This window comes from Palaemon carinicauda, chromosome 1 (genome assembly GCF_036898095.1).
Source record: "Palaemon carinicauda isolate YSFRI2023 chromosome 1, ASM3689809v2, whole genome shotgun sequence".
NCBI lineage: Eukaryota > Metazoa > Arthropoda > Malacostraca > Decapoda > Palaemonidae > Palaemon > Palaemon carinicauda.
Genome location: NC_090725.1, coordinates 100350723 through 100377364, shown reverse-complemented (window position 1 = coordinate 100377364; position 26642 = coordinate 100350723). Strand labels below are relative to the sequence as shown.

Genomic DNA, 26642 nt, shown 5'->3' with positions numbered 1-26642 from the left:
GCTTTTTTTTTCAAAGTAGGCCTACAACCATCTTTTATTGTCAGGTCTTCACTCTCCACCGTATTACAAATTTCCCTTTGTTTTACCCTAATAAAACTTGTTCTGTATCTACCTGTTTACTACCATTTCATTTACATGGCATCCCTCTCCTTATGAATATTCTAATGATCATGATAGGAATAGGGTTAATCTTGCGTAAACACACCTAATAAAATACCACAATTGCCGATGCTTTTACTTGACTATTTTTCTTGTTCGTACTTCATCAACTTGTCCATTTACTAGGTGGTGTTTTCGTTTCATTAGCGGATTTTCGGTGATGATTGATATGTTTTTGAGTTTAAGGGTTTTCTGGGGAATCTGTCGTTTTGTGTTTCCTACTGCATATGATAATATTTAGCACGAAAATAGATTTATGTCCCCAGTGTTTAAAGCATTTAAGTTTATCAGCTATATGATAGGTTTTGGTAGCAACCCCAACTATATGAAAAAAAGAAAAATATTTTTCAAAAGCTTGTCCCGGTTTACGTTATCATGTATATAATTGAGTTACTGAAGAATGCTAAGAAATTCACCTTCATTTTTTCTCTACAAAGAATAGTGATAATGAACTGCAAAAATACGAGAAAAAAAATGAATAATAGGGTACGGAATCGGATTAGAGTTCATAGTTATTGCATTGATTTTCTATGTATCTTAACGCCCTTCTGCCGACTGGTTACCACTTTATAGAGGATTATAGGTACCAGGTGAGAAGCCACATCGGAGAAACAAATTTTTTCCATGTTATTTTTTTATTGTTCCTTTCACTTTTAAGCTCTTAGTACAGGCCATTAGACAGTCTTGTTCCGCAAGGAAGGTACACGAAAAGCAATTAAAACATGTAAAGATACGTACAGTATACCTAAGCCTCATCAAAAAAAAAAAAAAAAAAAAAAAAAAAAAAAAAAAAAAAAAACACGATTCCCGCAAGGGTTATAAAATGTAAACTAAATTGCCTCATGTCAATTCTTGTAAGAATTGTCCACATTTCTCTCATTATTTGCACCGACTTTCAAATAAAGGACAAGGAGGTTACTAGCGTTGGCAACAAAATACCCAACGTACCCCGTTTATTTTTCTTTTTATCAGCTATAAGTGACTCCCTTAGTGTCTAGACAACGAACCTTCCAATGTTTTTATTTCATAAAAAAAAAAAAATTAGATTTATAATAGTTTTAAAAATTTTAAGAATCTTTGCAGCTTATATTTGTGGGCCAAGCTTTATCGAGTTTCTTTGCTGTGTAAAATGAGATTCCGGTTATTTCTTTGTTAACTTGATACTATTCCAAAATTTATGTGTACTTCTATGGATAGGCTATGGCACAGCGTGGGACCAGTGAGGTTATTTAGTATCGAAGTGCAGATAGGGAAATCCCCGTAGATGCACCATGAAATAAACACTTAAGAGGCTGGCCAGCAAGGAGGAGGAATGGAAGAAGGATTAGAGGTACTTTAGAAGGCAAAAAAAAAAAAAAAATGCAACTGAGGGCTGAAATGTCGCTGTTAAGACCCACATAAGTAATGTACGGTACAAGATGTTCAGTCTGACACAGGTATCCATTTTGTTACTGTTGCTCTATAGATTTATATATTCTTTTTTTTTCTCAATGTTTGAATGATGACAGATAATTCCAATTATATTACCATGGTTATATTAATAAGTGTCCAATATGTTATTAGAAAGGTAACTGCGGCTAGGACCTGGGTTCATGTTCATGTAGCCTAAGACAGACAGAAGGTTTATGAACTTTATAATTTGCCGTCATGTCACGTTCTAAAAGCAAAATCTAGCTTTATATTGACTGGCAAATGTAGCTTTCTTGCGCTGTCTATCGTTGTACAAGAGAAAGTATGCTCCTAAATATCATTGAAAATGAGAGCATCTGATGCATCAGTAATAGTTTGGTTGTTAAAAAAATCAAAACTCTCTCTGATATTTCTATTTCACTCCAGATGTTGAATCAAACACGAGAAAAAAATAATGAATTATGTTTTCCATATACGGGCGAGAGGGATATTGCAGTTGTTGATAGGGAGGTCTATTTCTAATATAAATTTGTTTCGTAGGCCCAGTAGAGATGATGCAGCGATTAGAAAGCATAGCTTGGTTGAAGATACAGTTATGAAAACGGCAGATGAAATTATACAAAAGCTTACGTTCTGCATTGTTTAAAGTGAATATGACATGTATTAAATTATAGATTACATAATCATTACTTACTGTCGATCCCTAATGTACAGGAAAGAATACAACTGTTGCTGGTGGGACTGGCGGTATCATTCTGGAATGAGACCCAGAAATTCCTTCACAATGGAGAACGCATGATATACGCGACAAATGCTTTATTAACTTATTTCTACTGACAGAGATTATGATCACATTGAGAAGGAATGTAAGTTTTAAAAAACGATACCAAAGTCTGGAAATTTATGGTAAATTCTGGATACTGAAAAGATTGGGTGTGGAAATAGTGTCGAAAAAAGGAACTGGCAATGGTGCTGATTATCTTAGGATTTTTTTTATTATTATTTTAGAAATGAAAATCTCATCGTTAAGAAAAGTATAGTTATTTGGATAATTCAAGATTACTACTCAGTGAATGTCATTTAGAAATGTGTTCAGTTCGTCGAAGCTTTCTTACAGTGTGGCCAGATGAAAAAACCCCAAACTAAACTATCCAAGGTATTCGATGTCAGAGATCTTTTAATAAACCAGAAGTCAACTTTGGAGGAATAAACAAGATATTTAAACATTTGTCCGCGATAAAATCCTTCGTGATCCTGGAGATACTGTTAATCTTGATTTTTAGAGGCTGAATTTGAGCATATCGAGAGGACTTTCTTACTTCTGTCACTCAGACTATTTTACATGCAAAGTCATTTCAGAAAAAAAGATAAATGAATACGAATTGAAATGAAAATACTTAAATTTCCATTTATCCCAGAATTTGTCAAACAAATCGGTATCAGGTCATCAAAATAGAGAAAGTAGTAGCTATGATCTACTAAGACATTAAAAGTTGAGCCCTAACACAAATCACCACATTCTAACTAATCCAGAAAGAAGATAAAGGTAAATAAATAATGAATATCTTGATATTTAGAGTTATGTCTTATGAGATAGTGTTTAGTTTAGGTAAGACTATAAATAGCCTACAGTACAACATGAAAAGAAAACCTAATCTAACACAAATCCAAACAAAATAGAATTGTCAGAGAGCCGTTACAGGTACGGTTATCTAATAATACTACCATTGCGCACTGTCAACAAGGATAGCGGCTACTCAATGTAGTATAGAAGTATTCGACAGTTGTATGCTGTCAAATTATTTCGTGCATATGAGAACAATCGATCCTTCTCACTGATGGCCGAAGGAAGCATGGAACGGAAATGTGCATTTTTGCTGTGTGTCCTGATGATTTATTCTTGTTCTGCATATAGACCAGTGGTTGTTATTCATGGCGTCTGGGACCTGAGGTTTAGTTTGGATTTCTTAGCGGATATGATACAAGAGGTGAGAATATGTTATATTGCCTAATAATATCGACTGAATGATTGTTAGAGAAAAAAAATCGAGATATTGGTTTCGGCGAAATTCGAATGTGGGGGTAAATGTAGTTTGTTGGGATAAGGGATATCCTAATTGTTACTTGACATTTTTTTTTATTTATGGGGAAGATTATCTTTATATTGGTCTGATATACCAAAATATCAAGCTATTTTATCGATTTACATGATATTATGATTTACCTTCACCACAGCAGTATTTTCTAAGTTCAGCCTGGTCCACACACCAACCACAGGTAACTCCTGCTTAGTTTTCAAATTTCCTGATAGTTAGAGCCTGTGGCATTCTAGGTTATGAAGCGTTCCTTTTTATTATTAATGCAGTCCCGTCCAGATGTCTCTTCCTCTTGGTTAAGTTTGTAGTTGGTTGGGACACATCCTGTACATTTGCATTTAATACTGCTGTAATAGAGTCCTTTCATTATACGTCATCAAACTCCCGTCCGCCATCTTGGAGGACAAACAAAGATGCGTTCAGTGAATAGCTATGGTTGAACTGTTGAATATTTAGCCATCTCATCACATTCACATTCACACAATGCCCAGTTTTTGCGCTATTGTTGGCTGTGGGAATCAAGGACAAAGAGATGACGAGTTTCTACCGCATACCGGCAGTTATTCAGAATCAGGACAAAGATACAGAAGAATTATCCAAGCGCAGACGTGACTTGTGGTTGACCAGAATATCACGGGCTGATCTACGTGAATCCTCACTACCCTACGCACGTATCTGTTCTGATCATTTCATATCAGGTCAGTCTCGGCTATGCCCTAAAAGTATTATTATTCCTGTGTAAACATGCTATATCCGATCGCGTGGGTGACTTCACAAGTATCATCGTCAGTTCAGTGTGTAGTGTGTGAGGGGGAGAGGGCATCTCAATTTTTAAACATCAAAGGGGCATCTCAGATTTTCAAAACAAAAATTAAAAGCGCCTTAATTGGCTATATTAACTAAGGCTACTTACCTAGGTCTCTATTTCGTCAAGGTGCTCATGCCTATAGCCTATATGTAATTAAGTGTATATTTATATTTATTTTAATTTGTGTATTAAATTGTGCAGACATACAGGCCTATGTGATGAATAAACATTGTTTATAAATAATAATAATATCTGAAAGCTGGTTTAACCCGAAGGGGTCTTCAGCTTATATATGAAACATCAAAAAAATAATTAAACTTGCGCATTTAATTGCAAGGGGGCAAAACGATCATCCAAGAGCATTACAATAGAGTTTGTCCATCATATGTTTATATATATATAAGAAATTATAACATTTGTAACCAAACACAATGGTTAGGCATGAACTGATAAAGATTTGACATTATAATGCAAAACTTTTACATACATTTTGACAATCAAAAATTATAATACACAAGGTTAGGCTAAATGATCAATATTAGCTTTATAATTATAAACACTCTCTTCATTGGCCCAGTGTTTATCTAATTTTGGACTTAAAAGCATTAAAGGGAAAAACAACAAATTTTGGAATCAGATTATTCAATGGAAATGTATGCCCACTCATGTTCTGGGTTGGCCGACAGTACCAAGTAGTTCACCATATCAATGTATGAAATACTGGGAAAATCCTCAATATTTTGACTGAATGAATTCTGCATCTGGTATGGATCTAGGCCATCAATTAGATCGAGTTTCTGCTTGTAAAACCGCTCATCATCACCCGACAATTGTTTGACAAAGTCGCTCTCATTGTCCATATTCGCAGTAGCAGCTGCCATGTTTTCCCTTTGTATGTCCTCCAGCATGGCCGCCGGCGATTCCCAGTGACGTCATTGAAAGGACTCTATAGTTATCATTAAATGTTATATAGGGAACATGTTGTTATAGGTAGATGGTTGGCAGCCACCCGTTGAGATACTTTCGCTATAGAGTTATGGGGCCCTTTGGCTGGCTAGACAGTACTACATTGGATCCTTCTCTCTGGTTATGGTTCATTTTCCCTTTGCCTACACACACACACACACCGAATAGTCTGGCCTATTCTTTACATATTCTTTTCTGTCCTCACCTGTCAACACTGAGATTACCATACAATTCTTCACCCAAGGGGTTACTGCAATGTAATTGTTCAGGGGCTACTTTCTTCTTGGTAAGGGTAGAAGAGACTCTTCAGCTATGGTAAGCAGCTCTTCTAGGAGAAGGACACTCCAAAACCATACCATTGTTCTCTAGTCTTGGGTAGTGCCATAGCCTCTGTACCATGGTCTTCCACTGTTTTGGGTTAGAGTTCTCTTGCTTGAGGGTACACTCGAACACACTATTCTATCTTATTTCTCTTCCTCTTGTTTTGTTTAAGTTTTTATAGTTTATATAGGAGATATTTATTTTAATGTTACTTTGTTCCAACACGGAGTACTTACCTAGAACTACTTTCTTAGGAGTTACTGGTAACTCTTCCCAACCGACCAGAATTTTGTGTAGTTTACCCTATTCCCGTTTTCTATGGGGGTAACCTCAGGGGGAGTGATACGCGCCCTGAGGCGACCCAGGGTCGGATAGCGTGCTAGCTCAGGTCGTGCTCCTCAGTAAGTTTCTGGTCGCGACGTGATTACCATCTCGCCGCGCTCTCTCTTACCCTGTGTGACCCTTTGTGTCTACCACGCGTTTCCCACGTGTCCATATCCTTATCCTTTCCTCTCTGTCCCTGTGTCTCTTGGTGTCTTAGTGTTGGGTTATGGAGTATCCCCGCCATTGCCCTGGGCCTGTGGCCGGGAAGTCTTGTGGGGCTTTCCTTTCCAAGCCCGAGGTTGATCCCCACTCGCTGTGTTCGTCGTGTAGAGGCAAGGTGTGCTCCCCTACCACCACGTGTTCGGAGTGCGAGTCCTGGAACGAGATCCAGTGGGTCCTCTACGGCACGAAGAAGAAGAAGGCGGCCAAGAAGTCGCCCAAGAAAGCCAACGTGTCTTCTTCGTTGGTGTCGCCAGATGCCTCATCGGAACGGGGCTCCCTTCCATCTTCCCCTACCCAGAATAGGGGACGAGGTAAGTCCGTTGCGGGGATGCGGCCCATTGCCCTTCCCCAGGAGTCTGAATTGCCTGTGGGGGAAGATTCTGGTGTTATTCAGGCATGTGAGGGGCCTGAGGGAGGTGCGGGAGTGTGTTCGGGAGACGAGGTCCTGGTGCCTACAGGGCCCGTCTCTACGGAAGATTCTATGTGGGGGAAGTCGGGTGCTACCTCTTCCCCAGCGTCATGGGTTTGTGTTTCAAGTGCTTCAGCTGCCGGGGGAGACGCTGAGAAAGAAGGCTCGTCAAGTTCGGACCCCGCCGCTTGGGATCCCCCTAGGACGCCCTTCTGGTCACCCTTTAGACTAGAGGAGGAGTTCGATCAATGGTTCGCCCGTAAGAAGGTTCCTCGGTCTCCCCCAGCGCCCTCGTCAACGCTTCCGCCCGTCTTTCTTCAGCCCGCGACACCAGAGATTCGACGTGGAGTCCCCCCCTGCTGAGTTGGACGTCTCAGGCGATTCGGCGGATTCCCTCTCCTCCTCCTCGGACTCATCATCGTCGGAGGACGGAGCCATGAAGTCCACGAAGAGGAAGCGGGAGAGGTCCCGGAAGAAGAAGAAGTCCCGCTCCCATTCCAGACAAAGCAAGAAGGAGTCCAGGCCCTCCAAGAAGAAGGCTAAACGGAGTACAGTAGATCGAAGGAGTGGGTAAACATCACGGTACCCCGGAGCGAGCTGTTTAAGGTTACCACAGCCGCGGCCGCTTCCGGTTGGCTCCCTAGGTCCTCATCTCAACCGTCTCACCCCTCCTTCTCCTCCTACAGACCAGAGTCCCGTCAGGGGAGGTCGAACCAAGCCCCCCGTGACGTACCTAAGTCCACGAAGGCCTCCGCTACATCAACCCTACGGAGGGAGGCCCTTCACCAGATGGAAGGCGTGGCGCCAGCCGCGGGCACCTTGGGGGACTTCAATAAGCACCAAGGGCGTCCGGCGGTTCGAAATAATACCACTGACACGAGAAACCCCGCAGAGCAGGGTAATCCCATGACGGATACCTTCGCCTCTGCGGGTCCGCCCGTGCCATGGGCAGACCCATCCAACGTTACCCCCTCCACCGTCACGGAAGATACTCGTACGGAGGCCCTGGTAGAAGGAGGAGAGTGGTCTTTGGATGACGTCTCCTCCTAGCGGAAAAAATTGGCCCTCATAAGACGGCACCATCGGCTAGATGAGCCCAAGCTCTCGGCGGAGCAGACCTGGCTCTCCAGACTCGGTAGGCTTGTGGAGAATCCTGTGCAGCAGAAGCCTTCCTTAGCTCTCCCTCTTGCTCCTGACGTCAAGCTTGGGATGGAGCACATCGATAAGTTCTTGGCCGGCCTGGCAGACGCCCCTAGGAGCCAGAGTTCCTTGAAACTTCTCCCTGGTCTTAGGACGCAGAAGAGGTTCTACGTACCAGAAGGTCGTCGTGGAGGGCCCCGCGCGGTTGAGTCAGCGATAACCACGTTGAACCAGGGTGCCACAGAAGACAGGGCATCCACGGCCCCAGTGTGCTTTTCCCCTACGGAGACTTCCATGATGGAGGACATGGTTCAAGATTTGGTATACGTGTCCTGGTTAGACTGGTGGGCCTGCACTTTAGTGGGTTTTCAGTCATCACATGATCTCTCCCTCCCGGAGAACCAGTCCTTATTGAAGGAGTTGATCAGCTCAGGGGGCAAAGCCCTTAAATTTTTGTTGTATCAATCTCTCCCAGGCCACCAATTGGGTTCTGCGGAAGAGGGATACAGTCCTCAGCAAGCTAGTGAGGAAACTGCACGACCGAGAAGCAAGGAAGTTGAGGAATACCTCGGTGTGGGATGAGTCGATCTTCCCCCTCAAGTTAGTGGAAGAGACAATGGAGAGGGTGAGGAAAATGAAGGACGTGGGAGAGCCTAGGCCTCCCCCCATGAGACGACCAGCGCACAGGAGAACATCTGTGGACGTTCCTCATTCATCCCGTGCATCTCCTACCCAGCCTAGAAGAGAGGCTCCTTCGGCCCCTTGGCTCCAAACAACGCAGCCCCCCCGTAGGAGTAAAACGACCCCTCAGTCGGCCTATAGACCGTCCTTCGGCAACTCAAGGAGAGGTCGGTCCGGCCGCTCCTCCAGAAGGAGATAGGAAGCGAGGCCCCCTACTCCTACAGGAGCCTCAAGTAGGGGGATGCCTCAGACACTCTTGGCAAGCATGGCGGGATTACGGTGCGGATCCCTGGACAGTGACAGTCCTGAGGGAGGGTTACAGACTGCCCTTCCTAGCAGAACCTCCCCCACTCATTCCGGCCCTACAGGCCGAGTGGTTGATACCCAAGGACCCCTTGAAACGGGCGGCGTTGCAAGAACAGGTGTCGTCCATGATCACCAAAGGAGCGTTGGAACCGGTCGAGGATCCCGGCCCGGGGTTCTACAGCAGGCTCTTCCTGGTGGAGAAGGCAACAGGGGGGTGGAGGCCAGTCATAGACCTGTTGGCCTTCAACAAGTTTGTGGCAAAAACCGACTTCAAGGACAGTGTTGGCCGCCTTGAGGGAAGGGGACTTCATGATGTCCCTGGATCTCAAGGACGCTTACTTTCAAATCCCCGTTCACTCTTCCAGCAGGAAGTTCCTCAGGATAAAGTGGGATACCCAAGTCTTGCAATTCAAGACCCTTTGCTTTGGCCTGTCGACAGCCCCTCAAGCGTTTAAAAGAGTTTTCACGACGGTCTCCATATGGGCACGAGCAGAGCATTCGCCTGATCCAATACCTGGACGATTGGTTGCTTCTTTCAGCCTCAAGGGAAGAACTGAGGGAGCAAGGCGTGAAGTTGCTCCGTCTCTGCAAAGAATTGGGTATCACAGTCAACTTAGAAAAATCCCAGTTGATTCCCATCACCAGGATGATCTACGTGGGGATGGTCCTAGACACCCGCTTGGTGAGAGCCTTCCCCTCGTTGGAGAGGTTGGAAAACCTGGAGCGAGTTCAGCAACCCCTCCTGGCAGACCAACCCAGGAGGACCAAGGATTGGCAGAAGTTGCTAGGCCATCTAGTGTCGTTAGAGAAGTTAATACTACAGGGGAGACTCAAACTCCGGGCGGTTCAATGGAACCTGAAGGAACACTGAACCCAAGGAAGAAATCCCCACAAGGTGGTTCCGGTTTTCCCAGTAGCGAAGGTAGTTCTACAGTGGTGGAACGACAGACCGAACACCGAGAAGGGGATGCCCTTCGCACCCGACCCTCCGGAAATGCTGTTGTTCACGGACGCATCGAAGGAAGGTTGCGGGGCTCACCTACGCGACAAGTCGACAAAAGGAAAATGGTCCCACAAGGAAGCAAGGCGACACATAAACATTCTAGAGATGATGGCCATGCTGAGGGCGTGTCAAGAATTCGTTCACCTCCTCCGGGGAAACACCGTGGCATTAATGTGCGACAACGCCACGGTAGTAGCCTACGTAAAGAAGCAAGGGGGTCTAAAGTCGAAGGAGCTATGCACTCTATCGACGGAACTACTGGAATGGGCTGCAAAGGAAGGGATCAAAATCACAGCAAGGTTCATCCCAGGAAAGAAGAACGTGCTGGCAGACGGCCTCAGCAGAGTAGGCCAGGTGATAGGGTCAGAATGGACTCTACACCCGGGAGTAGCTCGAGCAGTCATCCTGAAGTGGGGCTCTCCGGTAGTAGACCTTTTCGCCACACGTCTGAACGGCCAGCTCCCCGTGTTCTGTTCTCCAGTCCCAGATCCGTCAGCGGCGTTCGAGGACGCCCTCCAACATCTTTGGGACGACCTCGATGTGTACGCCTTCCCTCCCTTCTGGATGATCAGGCAAGTCCTCAACAGAGTGAGAACAACGACCAACCTACAGATGACTTTGGTAGTGCCTTGGTGGCCGGAGAGGGAGTGGTTCGCAGACCTAAAAGAACTAGCTCTTCTTCCTCCTTGGCCGCTCCCAGAGAGGCCAGACCTCCTCCGTCAGCCTCACTTCCAGAAATTTCACGAAAACCCTCGATCCCTCTGCCTACACACGTGGAGGTTATCGAGCGGCTCCTGAAGAAGGATGGATACTCATCGAGGACTGCGGCGAGGATGTCAGGTTACCTAAGGCGTTCCTCAATATCAGTTTACCAGGCAAAATGGGCAGTCTTCTCAAAATGGTGCACTTCCCGGGATATCAAACCCTTGAGGGCTTCGATTCATAACATAGCGGACTTCCTGTTGTACCTCAGAGACGATGTGGGCACTTCCATTCCAGCCATAAAAGGGGTACGTGCAGCATTAGGTCAGGTCTTCCTCCTAAAAGGCATTGACTTAGGAGCCTCCTGACACATCTCGATGCTCATCAGGAGTTTTGAGCAGTCATGTCCCCCCCAGGAGGTGAGAGTACCGTAGTGGGACCTAGCTAGGGTACTCAAAGCCCTGTCAGAACTGCCCTTCGAGCCCCTCAAGGACATCCTGGATAAGGAACTCTCCATCAAAACAGTCTTCCTCTTGGCCCTGGCTTCGGCAAAGAGAGTTAGTGAGTTACACGGACTATCGAACGAGGTCTCACACTCAAAGGGGTGGCGTGAAGCTTCATTTAAGTTCGTCCCTAGTTTTGTGGCCAAAACACAGAACCCGGCTTGTTGGGATCCTCGATTCAAGGGTTTTTCGGTGCCAGCGATCCCTCGGTCAGACAACCCAAAGGACTTGCTCTTATGCCCGGTTAGAGCAGTAAGGAAATACCTGGAAAGGACATCCAAGCTCTGTCCTGAGATCAAGAGTTTATTCGTCTTGACAGGACGTGTGAAGAAACCAGTCTCCAAGAATTCAATCTCCTCCTGGCTACGCCAAGTGATCAAGAGGACTTACGACGTCTCAGGAACCCTTCTCTCAGGCAAACCAAGGCCTCATGATATTAGGGGTCTTAGCACCTCCCTAGCCTTTGAAAAGAACATGGCCATGGGCCAAATCCTGAAGGCGGGCACTTGGTCCAGACAGTCCACGTTCACGGAACACTACCTGAAGGACTGTTCAAGGAAATCCTTGGATGGGTTCGACCTGGGTCCGGTCATTTCGGCCCTTCAAAAGATCTAAGGTCATGGCCCCGGGGAAGCCGTGGGCGGTAAGCCCAAGAGACAGACGTTCATCCCTTACCTTTCCCCCAATCATCTTTCCCTTGGCCCTTGATTCCCTGCGTGGAAGTGACTCAGAAGACCTTAGCTACCATGGGATACGTCTTCAGCAAGGAATACGTCTCGGAAGTGTTTTGTACAGAGGTAAGCCACTTAGACACTAAGATAGTTTTTTGGGTAGTTTCCCCTATTTTCGTACGGTTTTCTAGTAATGGTCATAGGAACCTAGTCTCCTATCTAGGTTCCTTTCCCCTCGTGCTTCCAGCCTTTGGTCTCTAGTCCCTGCAGGACACTCCCACCTCCTAAAGTTTAAGTCTCCTAAGAAAGTAGTTCTAGGTAAGTACTCCGTGTTGGAACAAATCACTAATTTTTAAGTAATTTGTATTTTTCCTAACATACAGTACTTACCTAGAACTACTTTCGGGTTATGGCCCACCCATCCTTCCCCGAGGGCCCTGCAGGGCTGAGGAGAACCTTTCTGACGAAACTTACTGAGGAGCACGACCTGAGCTAGCACGCTATTCGACCCCGGGTCGCCTCAGGGCGTGTATCACTCCGCCTGAGGTTACCCCCATAGAAAACGGGAATAGGGTAAACTACACAAAATTCTGGTCGGTTGGGAAGAGTTACCAGACACTCCTAAGAAAGTAGTTCTAGGTAATTATGTTAGGAAAAATACAAATTACTTAAAAATTTGTGATATTCTTAAGATATCTTATTTTTCCTGGTTTCCTTTCCTCACTGGGCTATTTTCCCTGTTGGAGCCCCTGGGCTTATAGCATTCTGCTTTTCTAACTAGGGTTGTAGCTTAGCAATTAACAACAATAATAATAATAATAATGCATTGGTTGCTGAAGCTGCAGCCAAGTTTCTCGATCGTAAAACTACCCCCAAGCTCTGTTTCCGGCTTGACTTAAAAGACACCTGTTGGGCGGCACATCGTTCACCTATCAGCTGGTATCCCAAGATTCAAATACAGTGATGTTTGGACTTATATTTTCGCTAATCCCAAAAATTTACATACTTAGCCCCTTGTTAAGTTTGTAGTTCGTTTGGACCTGTCCTGAATTATGCCGTAGGCTAATTTGTTATATATAGAACCAAAGGCTAGCTTCGGGACCATCTAGATAAGATGTTTAGGTGGATTAAACCAGTGTCAATCAGCACACCCAAACTAACTCTCCTTTCTCGTGTTTACACATTACTGTATGTATAAGTTATATTTCTAGTATCTGTTATTAATGCCAACAATCTACATTCTTAACCCCCAGTTAAGTTTGCAGATCTTTAGGACATATCCTGTAATTGAACTGATCATTTTCTTTCATATTTACAACTGAAGGTTATGAATATAGACTCTTCTTTGTTGTTTTATATCAAAATTCAGTGATGCTGAGACTTATGTTTTCACTAATCCTAACATTCTACATTCTTACCCCCTTGTTAAGTTTGTAGTTTGTTGGGACATGTCCTTTGGGACCATTTAGTTAAGATGTGTAGGAGGATTAAGCCAGTGTCGACCAGCACACCCGAACTAACCTTTCTTTTCCGTATTTATACATTACAGTTATATTTCTGGTGTCTTATTAATCCCTACAAACTACATTCTTAACCCCATGTTAAGTTTGTATTTTGTTGGGACATATTCTACTTCAGTAGTTTGCTTCACAATGTATTATTGTATGTACAACCGTTCAAAGGTTCATACACTTGTAGGCCTACTTTTGTTGAACGTATAATTTCAAAATTGTTAAACCCCTCCCGCGACCCAACATTGACCTGACTAAGGTCATCCTTTCTAACCTTAACCGTCATGATGGACAGGCGTGTGCCCTATAGTTTTACATTGAGCTATGTGGTCAAATTTATCACATTCCAATGTTAAGTACCATAGTTTGTTTTGACAGTATTTTATTGTACCGGGCTTTTGTTTTATATCCAGTATAGTCTGTTTTATTATTCCCGTCTGGCCTTTCATGGCGGCCATTGTTTGTTCACTTGTTGGGAATTCATCTTTGTCTGCCCGTTTAGTACTCTGTCACTTAGGTTCTTGGTTAAGTCCCTGGCCTTATGCCTTTAGAACCGTTATTATTTTTATTTTTATTTTTTTGTGTATTTATGCTCATGGTACTTTTTGCTAGTAAGTCCAGCCTACGAACGAGATAGCGATTTAGCTTTGTATTTGTTTAGTGCCCGCCCCTCCGAGGCGTTCGTCACTCGACTGTGCTATTTATTTAAAGTTTTTGCAGATGCTATTCTTCGATCGTAGTGTTATATGGATGTACATTTTTATTTTATACGTTTATAATAGTGTTGTGTGATTTTTAGTCCTGTTTTTGTGTCCAAGAGAGCGAGAGATTGGGGTCCCCGTTTTCTGTTCGCAGTCACGAGTTACCCCTTTCTCTCGTTTTCTTTCTTTGCTCTGGTGGTTGAGCGGATTTCCCGTTTTCCGTTTTGTGCGTTCAACGGGTTCTCCCTCCCTCACCTCTCCCCCTCGGGGTGGATGATAACTTACGAGTTATTTATTTTTCGTGACTTTTCAATTGTTAGCGTTATTTTGGTCCGTGTTCGTCCTCTCCCCGTTACGGCTCGGGAGTAGTTTATGAACGTTTTCCACTCCGCCTTGAGTTCTACTCCGGCTTGAGGGATTCTCAATGACTTTCGTTCTATTGTTATATTTATATATTGTTTACTACATGGGACGGGCTTCATATTGTTTAGATACGACCCTCCGGTGGCCCTTACTGCGGTCTCAGGCCACGGCCATATCCACAATAGCCATTGTTATTACAATTGTGTTTTTATTCACAATAATTATTCAGGACCTTTCTTCTCCCTCCGGCCTCACCGGAGGTTGTAAATACGCTTTGCTATGATCTAAGCCTTAGCCTTTAGCTGCGGTTTGGCTTTTATATCTTCACAATTGAATTATTAGCCACAATTGAATTATTCAGGGTATCTCATTATCCTCCGGCGTCACCGGAGGTCGCCCATACACTTCACACTTATATTTGCCTTGCCTTTGGCTAAGACGGCATTATTCAGGACATCTCATTACGCTCCGGCTTCACCGGAGGTCGCCCATACACTTAACACTTATATTTGCCTTGCCTTTAGCTAAGGCTGGTGTTTATTTTTATTTTAAGGGCATGTCACTGCTTCCCCGACCCTCGCAGGTCGGCAGATTGCTTTAAGTTATTTATCCTTATGTCATTAACAGACATTAGGTAAATTACAAATATACAAACATTTGGATATTATAGTGCCAACAATGGTTTTGGCCGAATAGCGATTTAAACGTTTGCGATTTAGTCTGTTAGTCTGTTAGTTTGTACTCGCCCCAGGAAGGCTTGATTTAGACTATATCCTTATTTATTGGTTACGTTGTCGTTATTCTTCGTTTTTGGTTATTACAATGACTAAAAATGAAAAAGAAAAAGGAAAAAATAAAAATAAAATAAAAACAATCAGTTTTATTTTACTTTCCTTATATTATTGTGTGATGTTAGCTTTTATTATGTAACCTTGAGAGTGAGAACATAAGGTGCTCGTTTATTAGCTCGAGTAAGGGAGGTGATTTTCCCGTTCTCCGTTTTTATACGTTCACGAGTTATTCAAGCCTCCTCTTATTATCAGAGTTGATGATAGTACGTTTAATGTTATACACGTTTTATTGATGTGGTTACTGTTAATATAGCTAACACTATTAGTAGGAACGTTGGTGTATGAGTCATTAATTGGGTTCGATTTATACCGACACCTTTAGCTCCGCCTTGAGTTATGTTTAGCTCCGCCTTGAGTTATACGCCGCTATAATGGATACTCATTGGGTGAGAACTGGTCAGATATTTGGAGTGCAACGGTGAAATCCGGCACTCAGACTCCGGCTGAGACCTTTTTGCACACGAACCTTTGTCATGTTTGATCTCGATTACACCTTTCCGGCCCCTTTTTTCATCGAATCTCCGGCTTCGCTGGAGATAACTCAAACATTCATTGAGGTTAATGTTATCGTACCGGTGACGGTCACGATCTCACGGGGACTAGCCTTTGCTACCGGATCTCCCATACAAACAGAGATCAAGCAGACGTCCAGAACCGGAGTTAACAATGTGATACCGATGAGGGTTTCACAGTTTCATTATTACGGTCCCTTTTTCATCGAATATCCGGCTTCACTGGAGATAACACAGACATTCAGTTTTAGAGAATGTTATCGTACCGGTGAGGATCACGTTTTCACGTTGCCGGACCTTTGTCACTGGTTCTCCGGTACAAACTGAGATCAATCAGACGATCAGAATCAGGGTATGAACCCTTTTTTTTTTCATGAATAATCACAATATCGTCATTACGATTCTTTTTCATCGAATCTACGGCTTAACCGGATATCGTACAGGCGGTCAGCATTGAGGTTAATATTAGATTTCCTCTGGTTCACGTTGTCACTATGACGGACCTTTGTTTGTACCGGGGATGGTTACCGGAGATCCGGTACAGTCGGAGATCACTCAGACCACGGGTGGCCAATCTTTTGTTTTACCTGTAAAGGGAAGGATTTAAAAAAAAAAAAAAAAAAAAAAAAAATATTATTTATGAACGTAACTATGCCTATATTTATGCATGTATTTAATTCTAACTATGTATAAATATGGATAAATATCCATACAACATCGTGTTCAAATAGAATTAAATTAATTATGCCTATATTTATGCATATTCAATCCTAACTGTCTAAATATGGCTAAATATCCATACAACATAGTGTTCAAATAGAAATACATTAATTATGCCTATATTTATGCATAGTCAATTCTAACTATGTCTAGATATGGATAAATATCCATACAACATAGTGTTCATATAGAAATAAATTTCCACCCAGTGGCGAATGCGCCAACAGTGTCACATTTCATGAATACAAGTGTCGCACTATACCCCAGAAGATAATACATTAAATAACTTGTCTTTAAAATTGCTTTATAAGAGTAATACAGCTGATCCCAGCCTGTGAATAGGATCGCTAACCAAAGTTCAAGGAACATCCAGACTTATGTCCCCTTTGTGTTACAGAAGGTTCGCCTGCATGGTTCCCATCAGGATGATGATGATTCTCTCTGGCCTGCAAGAGAGGCTCTCCACCCTTGGGTATCGAAGTTGGGAAGGAATGCTCCATCTAGAGGTCCCTATCTCCTCGGAGTGTCCTCTCTAAGGTTGGACAACGACCCCATGGACGGGCAGGTATGTGGGGATGAGTTTTGAGCCTTCAGCTTTGCAATTACCTACGTCACCGACCTAGGACCATTAAAGGATCCTAATGTTCATGTTACCCTGCATAAACTGTGACGGCTAAAAGCAACACATTCTAAGGAAATCCAAGGGGCTATGACGAGCTCTAAGGTATGGGGGTGAGTCAGTGCCGTTCAGGAACTCGGATATAGGTGGTACCATAAATCTGGAGGGCATAGACGTCCTCCCTCTGGGGGACCTAGATTTTACTTCCAGGTACTAGAATTCCCATTCAACGGATTCGTTCGATTGAAAGAGATTGCCTTGGTTAGCTTAGACAAGGTACCGAAGGTAACGGTATTATTTCCTAAAGGGCAGGCCCGATCTGTCTGGACCAGGATGTTGTCAGCCTGGGGGGTACGATAATTCCAGGCTCTGCCCTTCCAGTTCGACCTACACGTTTGTTGGTCTGATCGGGTCAGTTGTGGGAAGTACGTTCTGTCTGAGACCTCTATCAGACAGGAATCGATAGTCGGTTTCCCACTCGTCATCACAGCCTTCCTCTGGTTCGACGGTTTTGTATCTGACCCCCCATCATCAGGTGGTCTACCTCACTGATTCCCCAGGTACTCAGCCCAACTCCGTTGGGATGTTTTGCCTGCATGCAGCCCTAGATCCGAACCCTCAGGCTCCTTTCATGGACACCAGAGAGGAAGCTACAGGAGTAGAAGACAGTCCCGACATCAAGGCGGACCTAGGAAAAAGGGGGCTCGGAGAAGGGAAGGACCTAGATTCACTACCTCACAACGCGGTGGTCCCGGTAGAGGGAAGACTTTACCACTTTCGTGTCCATTGGACTCGGTCTGTGGGATCATAGCATAGTCTCTAACGGTTTGAGATGAAAATGGCCTCAAGGTCCTCCTCCTCCGCCAGTGACCTTCTCCCAGAAAGACAATCCCGTCCTGAAAGAGTACACCACAGGGTTACTCAAGAAAAAGCAATCAAACGACTATCTCTTAGGTACGGACCTTACTTCCCCGTGGGACCGTCACCACCTCTGTCGATCTTACCGACCGATATTAGATTGCGCCTATAGCTCGAAACTTCTCTTCTTATCTGGGTTTCCACCTAAGCAGGAAAGCCTTTGTGTTCAAGACATGCCCTTCGGCCTCAACATTGATCCCAGGATATTCACGAAACTGGGAGAGGCAGTGTTAGAACAACTCAGGAACCAAGAGATACAGATCATTGCTTATCTGGCCGGTTGGCTCATTTGGGCCCGGCCGGCCATAGAAGGCAACAGAGCTACGAAGGAATTACTTCGATCGATCGACAACCTGTGATTTCGGGTCAATCTCCATAAGTCTCGCCTGCGACCATCAGGCCACTTAGAATGGTTAGCCATTCAGTGGGACCTTTCGAAGCACACGTTGTCTCTCCCTTCCAAAAGTAAGAGGAATAGGTTCCAAGATCAGGAATTTCTCAAGCACAAACAGGTGTCCAAAGAGCCTAGAAAGTATCCTCGGCCTTTCCCAATTCACTTCAGTAACAGATCTCCTAATAAAAGCCAAACTCAAGACATCAATCGATTTTGGAGAAAGAGAACTACAGTACCTATAAGAAGACAAGGTCTCGAAGATCCCCTCTGTCGGGAAAATGAGACTACGCCCATGGTCCGAACCGAAGAACCTCTCCAAAGCGGTTCCTCTACAATTCCCACCTCCACAAGTGATATTCCATTCAGCCGTGTCTCTAAGTGGATGGGGGGATTTCTCCGAACATCAGATGTTTCAGGTTCTTGGTCACTAGCCATGAAACAGTCCCATATCAATGTTCTCGAAGCCATGGCAGTGTTCTTGACCCTGAAGAGAGAGACTCCTCCGAGGTCGACACACATCAGAGTAGTGTCAGACAGCACAGACGAGGTACACTACGGAAACAGGGGAGGATCCAAGTCACCCAACCTGAATCAGATCCTGGTCACTTTCTTCGCCTGGGCAACAGAAAAGAACTGGTTCCTGTCAGCACCTCACCTAGCGGGAGGCCAGGATGTGAGAACGGGCTCACTATCCAGGACGAGTTCCCTGGAGTCAGAATTTCTCTCCGGTGGATACTCAGGTTCGTTCCAGGCATCCAGGTAGATCTATTCACATCTCAGATCAATCACAAACTTCCTTGTTATGTGACCCCAATCCTGGACCCTCGGGCTCATGCCATGGACGCATTACCCCGGGATTGGAACCATTAGAGGAAGATTTCCCTATCTCTCCCAGTGAATCTTCTAAAAACTTTAACACCGACTGCGCTCCTTACGGGGCGCAGTGGCTTTAGTACCACCTCACTGCCCAAGAACAGTTGGTTTCCTCTCCTCCTCGAGTGGAAACTCCGTCCCATCCGGATCCCGTTCCTCAAACTGACCCGAGTATTCCAAACTCACTGTGTCAGATTACTCAAGGATGTCCAAAACCCTAACTTGTGGACTACAGGAAGTTGGCAGCTCGTAGAGACTCGAACATTGAACCGGAAAACGATTTCTTCATCGAATCAGACAAAAGGGACTCGACAATTCGCCAATATGATTCGGCCGTTAACCCCCAAAATAGGTGGTCCCCTTGGAAAGTTATTCCTCTTCTCCAAGATACTTTTCTATGTCCGGTCACCACTCTCAGGGCCTTTTTAGCCACGACTGCTACCCGATCGTCTGGCCCCTTGTTTATCAGAGAACAAGGAGGTACCATTCCCATACGTGGTATTAGGCTATAGATCCTATACTTCGTTTAACAAGCCAATCCGGGATCATTTCCCCCAGAAGATGGACTTTGATGACCTTATAAAGTTCACGGGTTGGGAATCTCCTATGGTCTTCAAACGCCACTATCTAATGAACTTACAGGCTCTTAAATACCCAACAGTTGCAGCTGGGAGCCGTATCTCTCCCCAGTGATCTTTTGTTCTTCCTTTCATCCATCTCTTTTCTTCTCCCTCCTACCCGCCACTCGCACCACGACGCCGCTTCCTTGGTGGTTCGTTAGCCCTAAGTTTATTACATATTAGGTTATGTTTGTAACTATTATTGATTACCGTTGTTACAGGGTTGGGATATTCTTAGCCATGTCAGTTTTGTAGCATGTTTCCTCTGATACTCGGAGGCTTCCCTGTTATCATGTTTGTTTACCTTAATTATTTATGATTTTCTTTACATGGTGTTGTTTCTCTCCCCTCATTAAATTAGTTATTGTTGGGCTTGGAAGGCATTCTCTGGTACATTTTCACCCGGCGCCACAGATCGACCCAGAAAAGGGATTTTGACGAAGGAAAAATCTATTTCTGGGGAGAGACCTGTGGCGCCCGGTGAAACCCTTCCCCCTTTATTTTACACGATCCCACCCTTTCCTTTCCAAGCCGTCATGACCATTACAGAAGGATGTTGTTCAGATGGCGCTCGCGTCGTGGCGTGGGTGGTGCGGCGATGGGGGTGTGTCTAGGGCCGTTGTATCGGCCCATCCCTTTGACGAAGGAATTAACTAAATGGAAGACAACCTGTGAATAGTGGATTTCACGCGCCTTTGCTTTATACACGACACCTAAAAGGTGCTCGCGCGAGGGTTGTAACCTCAGCATTCCATGCTTTTATCTTTCTCTGGTATAATTGGAAGGTTTTATCAGAAAAGACATATACAAGAAGGACTTTTCACCGGGCGCCACAGGTCTCTCCCCAGAAATAGATTTTTCCTTCGTCAAAATCCCTTTTTTAGATTTAAGGGACAATACCCGAGTTCAACCCAAATTTTTTTTATTTTCCATTTTGTGAAGGACTTTTGGGGGATTATAAGGGGCCTTGTAAAGTGTGTAACAATGGTTGCAGGTACTAGATCCCGAAGATTTCGGATTTAGCGACATTGAATATTAAGATAAGATGGAATAACATTTTTTTTATTACAGATTAGTTAAATTATAATTTAGAGTTGCGCCCATTGCTTTTATTGTGTAGTAAGGTACAATGCACAATTATGTGAAGACAAGAGTTTGGGGGCAGAGCCCCACTTGTTAGCTAAACTATCATCATTTGCACAATTATGGGAAAGAGAGGTTTGGGGCAGAGCTCCCACAATAAAATTAATGGATGGAAAGGCTTTGGACTGCTATAGGAATGCATAAAAAGTTTGAGAAAGCCATTAAACTTTATGGTGATTAGAATGCAATCAAATAAGTTATACATCCCAAATACCAAGTGTTCATAGTGTACAGAACGCATCTGCCGTGTTAATTTCATAATGCAAGTGTTCATAGTGTAAAGAACAGGTCCGTCTCGGTATAAAAATCCCAGTCCTTTGTCGAGTCTTCATTAAACAATACGAGGGAAGAAGAGTGTTTTGTTCCTACACTGAGTGTTCCTAGTATGTAGAACATTGGGACAAACGATTGATGGTGCTAGTATGTAGATTGTTGGGACAACCACTTGCAAAACTAGTGAATCCATTAATATTTCAATTGGCTATAATTCCTGTAAAACAAGGGCTATTTTCTGTCATTTTTTATTCTATTTTCACCTGAATATCTATTATTTTTTTACTTAGATTTTTTAGATGATTTGTACAAAAAAAAATAACTGCGAATTTGAAATTCAAACGTCCTTCTAAAAAAAGTGTCAATTGACTGTCATGGATTCTGTTGTTCAAATGTGCAGTAGTTATTACTAAACACATTTTGAGGTTATTAGATGGTTTCATGGACATAGTATTTAGTAGGTTGGTCAAGGCACAAGCAACCCATTGAGATACTACCACTAGAGAGTTATTGGATTCTTTGACTGGCCAGACAGTACTTCATTGGATCCCTCTCTCTAGTTACGGCTCCTTTTTCCTTTGCCTACACATACACCAAATAATCTGGCGTATTCTTTCCACATTCTCCTCTGTCCTCATACACCTGACAACACTTAAGATTACCAAACAATTCTTCTTTATTCAGGGGATTAAATACAGCAGTGTAATTTTTCAGCAGCTACTTTCCTCTTGGTAAGGGTAAAAGACTCTTTAGCTATGGTAAGTAGCTCTTCTAGGAGGACACTCTAAAATCAAACCATTGTTCTCTAGTCTTAGGTAGTGCCATAGGCTCTGTACCATGGTCTCCCACTCTCGTGGGATAGAGTTCTCTTGCTTGAGGGTACATTCAGGCACACTTTTCTATCTTGTTTCTCTTCCTCTTGTTTTTTTTCAAATTTTTATAAAATAGTTTATATATGAAATATCTAATTTGATGTTGCAGTTCTTGAAATATATTATTTGATTGTTCATTTCTTCTTTTGTAGTTTGTTTATTTCCTTGTTTCCTTTCCTCACTTGGCTATTTTTCCCTCTAGGAGCCCTTGGGCTTGTAGCATCCTGCTTTTCCAACTGGGTTTGTAGCATGGCTTGTGATAATAATAATAATAATGGAACTCCAGAACTATTGACTAGGTTTTTGCGAGAACATTCAGTGCTACCAAAAAGTGTAAAGTGAATACTATCCCACAGGGCTAATGAGTGTTGCAAAACATAGTCTATTTGCCAGAACATAGGAGCATTGAGATAATGTTTAATCACTAGTGAAACGATTATACGTCGAGCAAAAATCAATAAATCATTAACCCAAGTAATGAGGTACAGTATTTATAATGTGATGCAGACTGCTATGTATGACTCAACTCCATAGAAAATGGGACTGAAAATCACGTTTGTTCCGTAACCGAAAAACAAACCACGCTATTTACATTGGGTTTACCTTTTAGCGCAGCTGAAATGACGAGCCAATAGTTTTAACGAGGGTTAATTACCCCCGCGCTAGTTAGCGGGGAATAGGGGAAGGGTAGCTTGCTACCCCTCCCCCCCCACACACCGGTGACTTGCTTCACTTTCACTTTTGGCTCGGCGGTGAACAGACGTGTCTGTTCATCGTCCTCGTTGACAGCCTTTAATCTTTTTTCTGCTTTCTCTTTTCTACAGCTTGTGTGTTGGTTTGAAGTTGACTTTCATTATTATATTATTATATTACAATGCGTACGTGCCCTGGTGTTGCCGGCCGCCCTTGTGGGACCTTTATGTCGGCCTTAGATACGGACCCTCACACCCTTTGCCCTCAGTGTCGGGGCCGACGGTGTGACCAGGAAAACATGTGTTGTGAGTGTAGGGAGTGGTCTGCCTCCCAGTGGGAGAGGTTTGGCCGCCGGCGTAAGAAGTAGTCCAAGAGAGACCGTTCTCCTTCGGGGGTTGCCTTGAAGGAGGAAGGTTCTCGGGATACTTCTTTCGACCGGCTCCTAAGGAGAGTCGTCCGAGTGGAAGCGCAGGCCCTAGTTCTGTTTCCTGACCTTGGGTGGGGGGAGAGGGCGTCGCCTCCCATAGCGGGGCGGTTCCCCCTCCTCCTCCGAGGGAGGCCATTGATAACTCCTTGTCTAATGATGATCTCTTACAGATTTGGGCTTCCCTGGGGCTTAAGGGCTTGCCCTCCAGGGTCGCCTTGATTGACCTTGTCTCGTTGGATTGACCTTGTCTCGTTGGGGGCCGCCGTTAAGCAGTCGCCGGCGGTAGCAGAGGTAGACCCTCTGTCTACCGTCGACGTCGTGGTGGCCGAGGCCTCCGACGTGGCTGGGCAATCCTCTGCAGGTGCAGTTGAGGATGATGGTTGATTGATTGATTGATTTAAAGTTTTCAGGCATCCTGACATCTGAGGTCATTGACGCCAGTAACATTTAATTTATGTATACAAAAATAAAAGATGAAATAAAATAAAAAATAAAAGAGTATTCAATTAAAATCATAAAAGTTGAATGTCATAAAAGTTAAATATTTTTCAGAAGACCTGCTTCTGAAATAAGTCTAAAAATGCCACTTGCATGGTAGGACACATCATTTCCAAGAATCTTGGCAAGGATGAACCTGCCACCCTCACCTCGAGCCTCAAACAAATATCTATTCCGCAAGTTGTTATAATTGGGGCATTTGGTCAACAAATGCCTTACTGTTAGAGGTACTACACAGTCGTCACAATACGGTTGGTGTTGGCCCTTCAGCAGAAACTCGTGTGTCAACCGAGTGTGACCAATACGGAGACGACAAAGAGACGTCTCCCATTTTCGGGGCATCATATTATACCTCCAAGGAGATATGTCATTTGTTATCTCTAGCATTTTATTGCCATCTTGACTATCCCATTGCTGTTGCCATTTATTGCAAACCAATTTCTTGATGTCAGGTAAGAAATCATCACAGGGAATGGGATACCTTCTTGGCAGCAACTCGGATGCAACCTCCTTAGCCAGTGAATCTGGTGCTGATGGCTCTCCTCCCCCTTCCGTACATCCTTCGAAGGGGGAAGTGAGTCCTACGGGCTCTTCTGCTGTTCAGCTTCCTTCTAAGGGAAGTGCTTTGACTGAGACTCCCCTACGGAGGACTGATGGTCCTGATGATCTTCCCCGTGGCTGCCTCCGCCGTAAGGCTCACCGTCCGCTGCGTCGCAAGGGCCTCCCTTCCCCTTATAAGGGGGTTAAGAGGCGCCTTTTTGGATCTTCTTCCTCCGAAGGGGACTCTCTTCGTCGTACTCAGCCTACAGCTCCTGCTCCTTTGGACCTCTCTGCAGACCGTTCTCCAACTCCTGCTAGATCTTCACCTTCTGGGGAACTCGTCACCCGACGGGCAACGGTCCCTTCGGGGCAAAGGGATTCTTCCCTTCCACGTGCAGTGCTAGCGCACAGGCGCGCTCCTGCTTGTCAGCGCTCTCCTACTCGTCAGCGCTCTCCTGATCGTCAGCGCTCTCCTGCTCGTCGGCGCTCTCCTGCTCGTCAATGCTCTCCTGCTCGTCGGCGCTCACCTGTTCGTCGGCGCTCTCCTGATGTTCGCCCTCCTCGTCAGCGCTCTTTTGAGGATCATCGCCCTGTGGTCTCTGACCATCCTGCAGTTCCTGTTGAACTCCCTGCGCGCCATCAGTCTCCTGAGCTCTCTCATCCTGTGTCTACGCAACAACGTTCGCGTTCTCCAGCGCGTGTCAAAAGCACATGTTCGCCCACGCGCCTGCGATCTTCCTGTTCCTGTTCGTGAACGCGCCACGCCACCTGTTCCTTCACAGGATCTCACGCGTCGCCCTTCTGCTCGCCAGCGATCACCTACGCGCCAGCGATCACCTGCTCGCCAGTGTTCACCTGCTCGCCAGCGCGCACAGGCTATTTTAGTATCGCCTATTCATCAGCGTTCTCTCCTACGCGTCAACTATCACCTACGCGCCGGCGATCACCTGCTCGCCAGCGTTCACCTGCTCGCCAGCGCGCACAGGCGATTTTAGTATCGCCTATTCATCAGCGTTCTCCTACGCGTCAGCGATCACCTGTTTATCGGCGATCTCCGGATCGCCCGCGTGATTTACAACCTGCGCGCCCGCGTTCTCCAACGCTTCGTCGCCCAGAGGTTCTGAAGGGGCATGGTTCGCCATCTATTAGCTCGCCATCGCGCGATCACTCACCTGCGAGTGCTGCGCACTATCGCTCGCCAACGCGTCACCATGCGACAACGCGCTATCACCCATCTGCGCGTCAGCGCTCGCCACCTTACCACCTATCGCCTGTTGATCTACATCGCCAGCTATCTCCCTCGCCCACGCGGCAGCGCGTTTCCTCGCCATCGCACCAACGCTTTCGTTCGCCGACTCGGACACGCGCTCATTCACCTGTACACCCTCGCGTCCACTCGCCTGCGCGATCATCCACCTGTGCGCCTGCGCGACCGTTCGCCCTCGCACGACCATCGTTCGCAGCGAATTTCGCAGCCGGTGGTAGCAGCAGGAACGCGTGTTCCTAGACAACTCTCGGGATCGCCTCCACCCAAACACAGGATTGTAGTGCAGGACAAGGATAATACTGAGGAGAGGTTAGTGCATCATTCTTCCCCACCTTCTTTTCAGGCAGGTACTGTGGTGTCCACTCCAAAGGATCGCCCGATTCCTTTCCCTTTAGCGAGGATTTCGGACTCTTGTGTCCTTGGAGCAACAGACTTGGTTTGGTCCCCTGGTGTGGGCGTTAGTGAGGGTTATGAAGCCAGCACTCGCCGACCAGGGTAACAAACCAACGGCTGTCTCTCCTACGCTGAAGAGAAAGAGAGGAGTGGACTTCGTGGTGACTTCCCCCAGGGCGAAGTTGGTTCCCAAGAGGTCTGTCGCGAAGCCCCCTTCTCCTGCTCGAGTGCTTTCTCCTTCTCCCGTGGACGAGGCCTTTCCGTCCTCGGGTGAGTCCAGTGAAGCGGTAGTCTTCCCCACGGCACCAAGGGGGGAGACTTCGCTTCATGGAGGAGAATCGTCTCGTGAGGAAGGGGCTCCTCGAACCTCTTTGTTGGGATCCTGTATCCCTCCCAGGAGGGAATACAAGGACTCCAAGACCGTCCCGAAGTCATCTTCGAGGATTCGCCAGGAACCCACGGCTCCCCGGGGGAACGTCCACGCTTCACCCCAGGAAGAGATCCCTGGGACAGGAGACTTAGCTGCCAGCCCGCAGGGAGGAGATCAGCAGGAATCCGAACATGCCTTCTGGCAGGTCCTAAGCCTGATAAGGCAACTTAATGGGCTTATGGATCCAGTCATCGCCCCCCGTGAAGGCAAAGACACTATCTTAGATGAAGTGTTTGACGTTCGGAAGGCCCCTAAGTCCAGTGCGGCTCTGCCCTGGTCTCGGGGCCTGAAGAGTGCTAGAGC

The 26642-nt window shown here is 45.4% G+C and overlaps 2 protein-coding genes across 2 annotated transcripts in view; one reads left to right on the top strand and one right to left on the bottom strand.

Annotated features, from left to right (window-relative positions):
- LOC137650128 (zinc metalloproteinase nas-4-like) overlaps positions 1–26642 on the bottom strand; it is a 241460-nt gene that overhangs the window by 38122 nt on the left and 176696 nt on the right. The window lies entirely within an intron of this gene.
- Positions 3303–26642, top strand: part of Ppt2 (palmitoyl-protein thioesterase 2) — a 128714-nt gene continuing 105374 nt past the window's right edge. Inside the window, exon 1 of the mRNA XM_068383366.1 lies at positions 3303–3557. Within this exon, the coding sequence (XP_068239467.1) occupies positions 3408–3557 (150 nt within the window). The 5' untranslated portion in view covers positions 3303–3407. The remainder of the gene's footprint in view (positions 3558–26642) is intronic.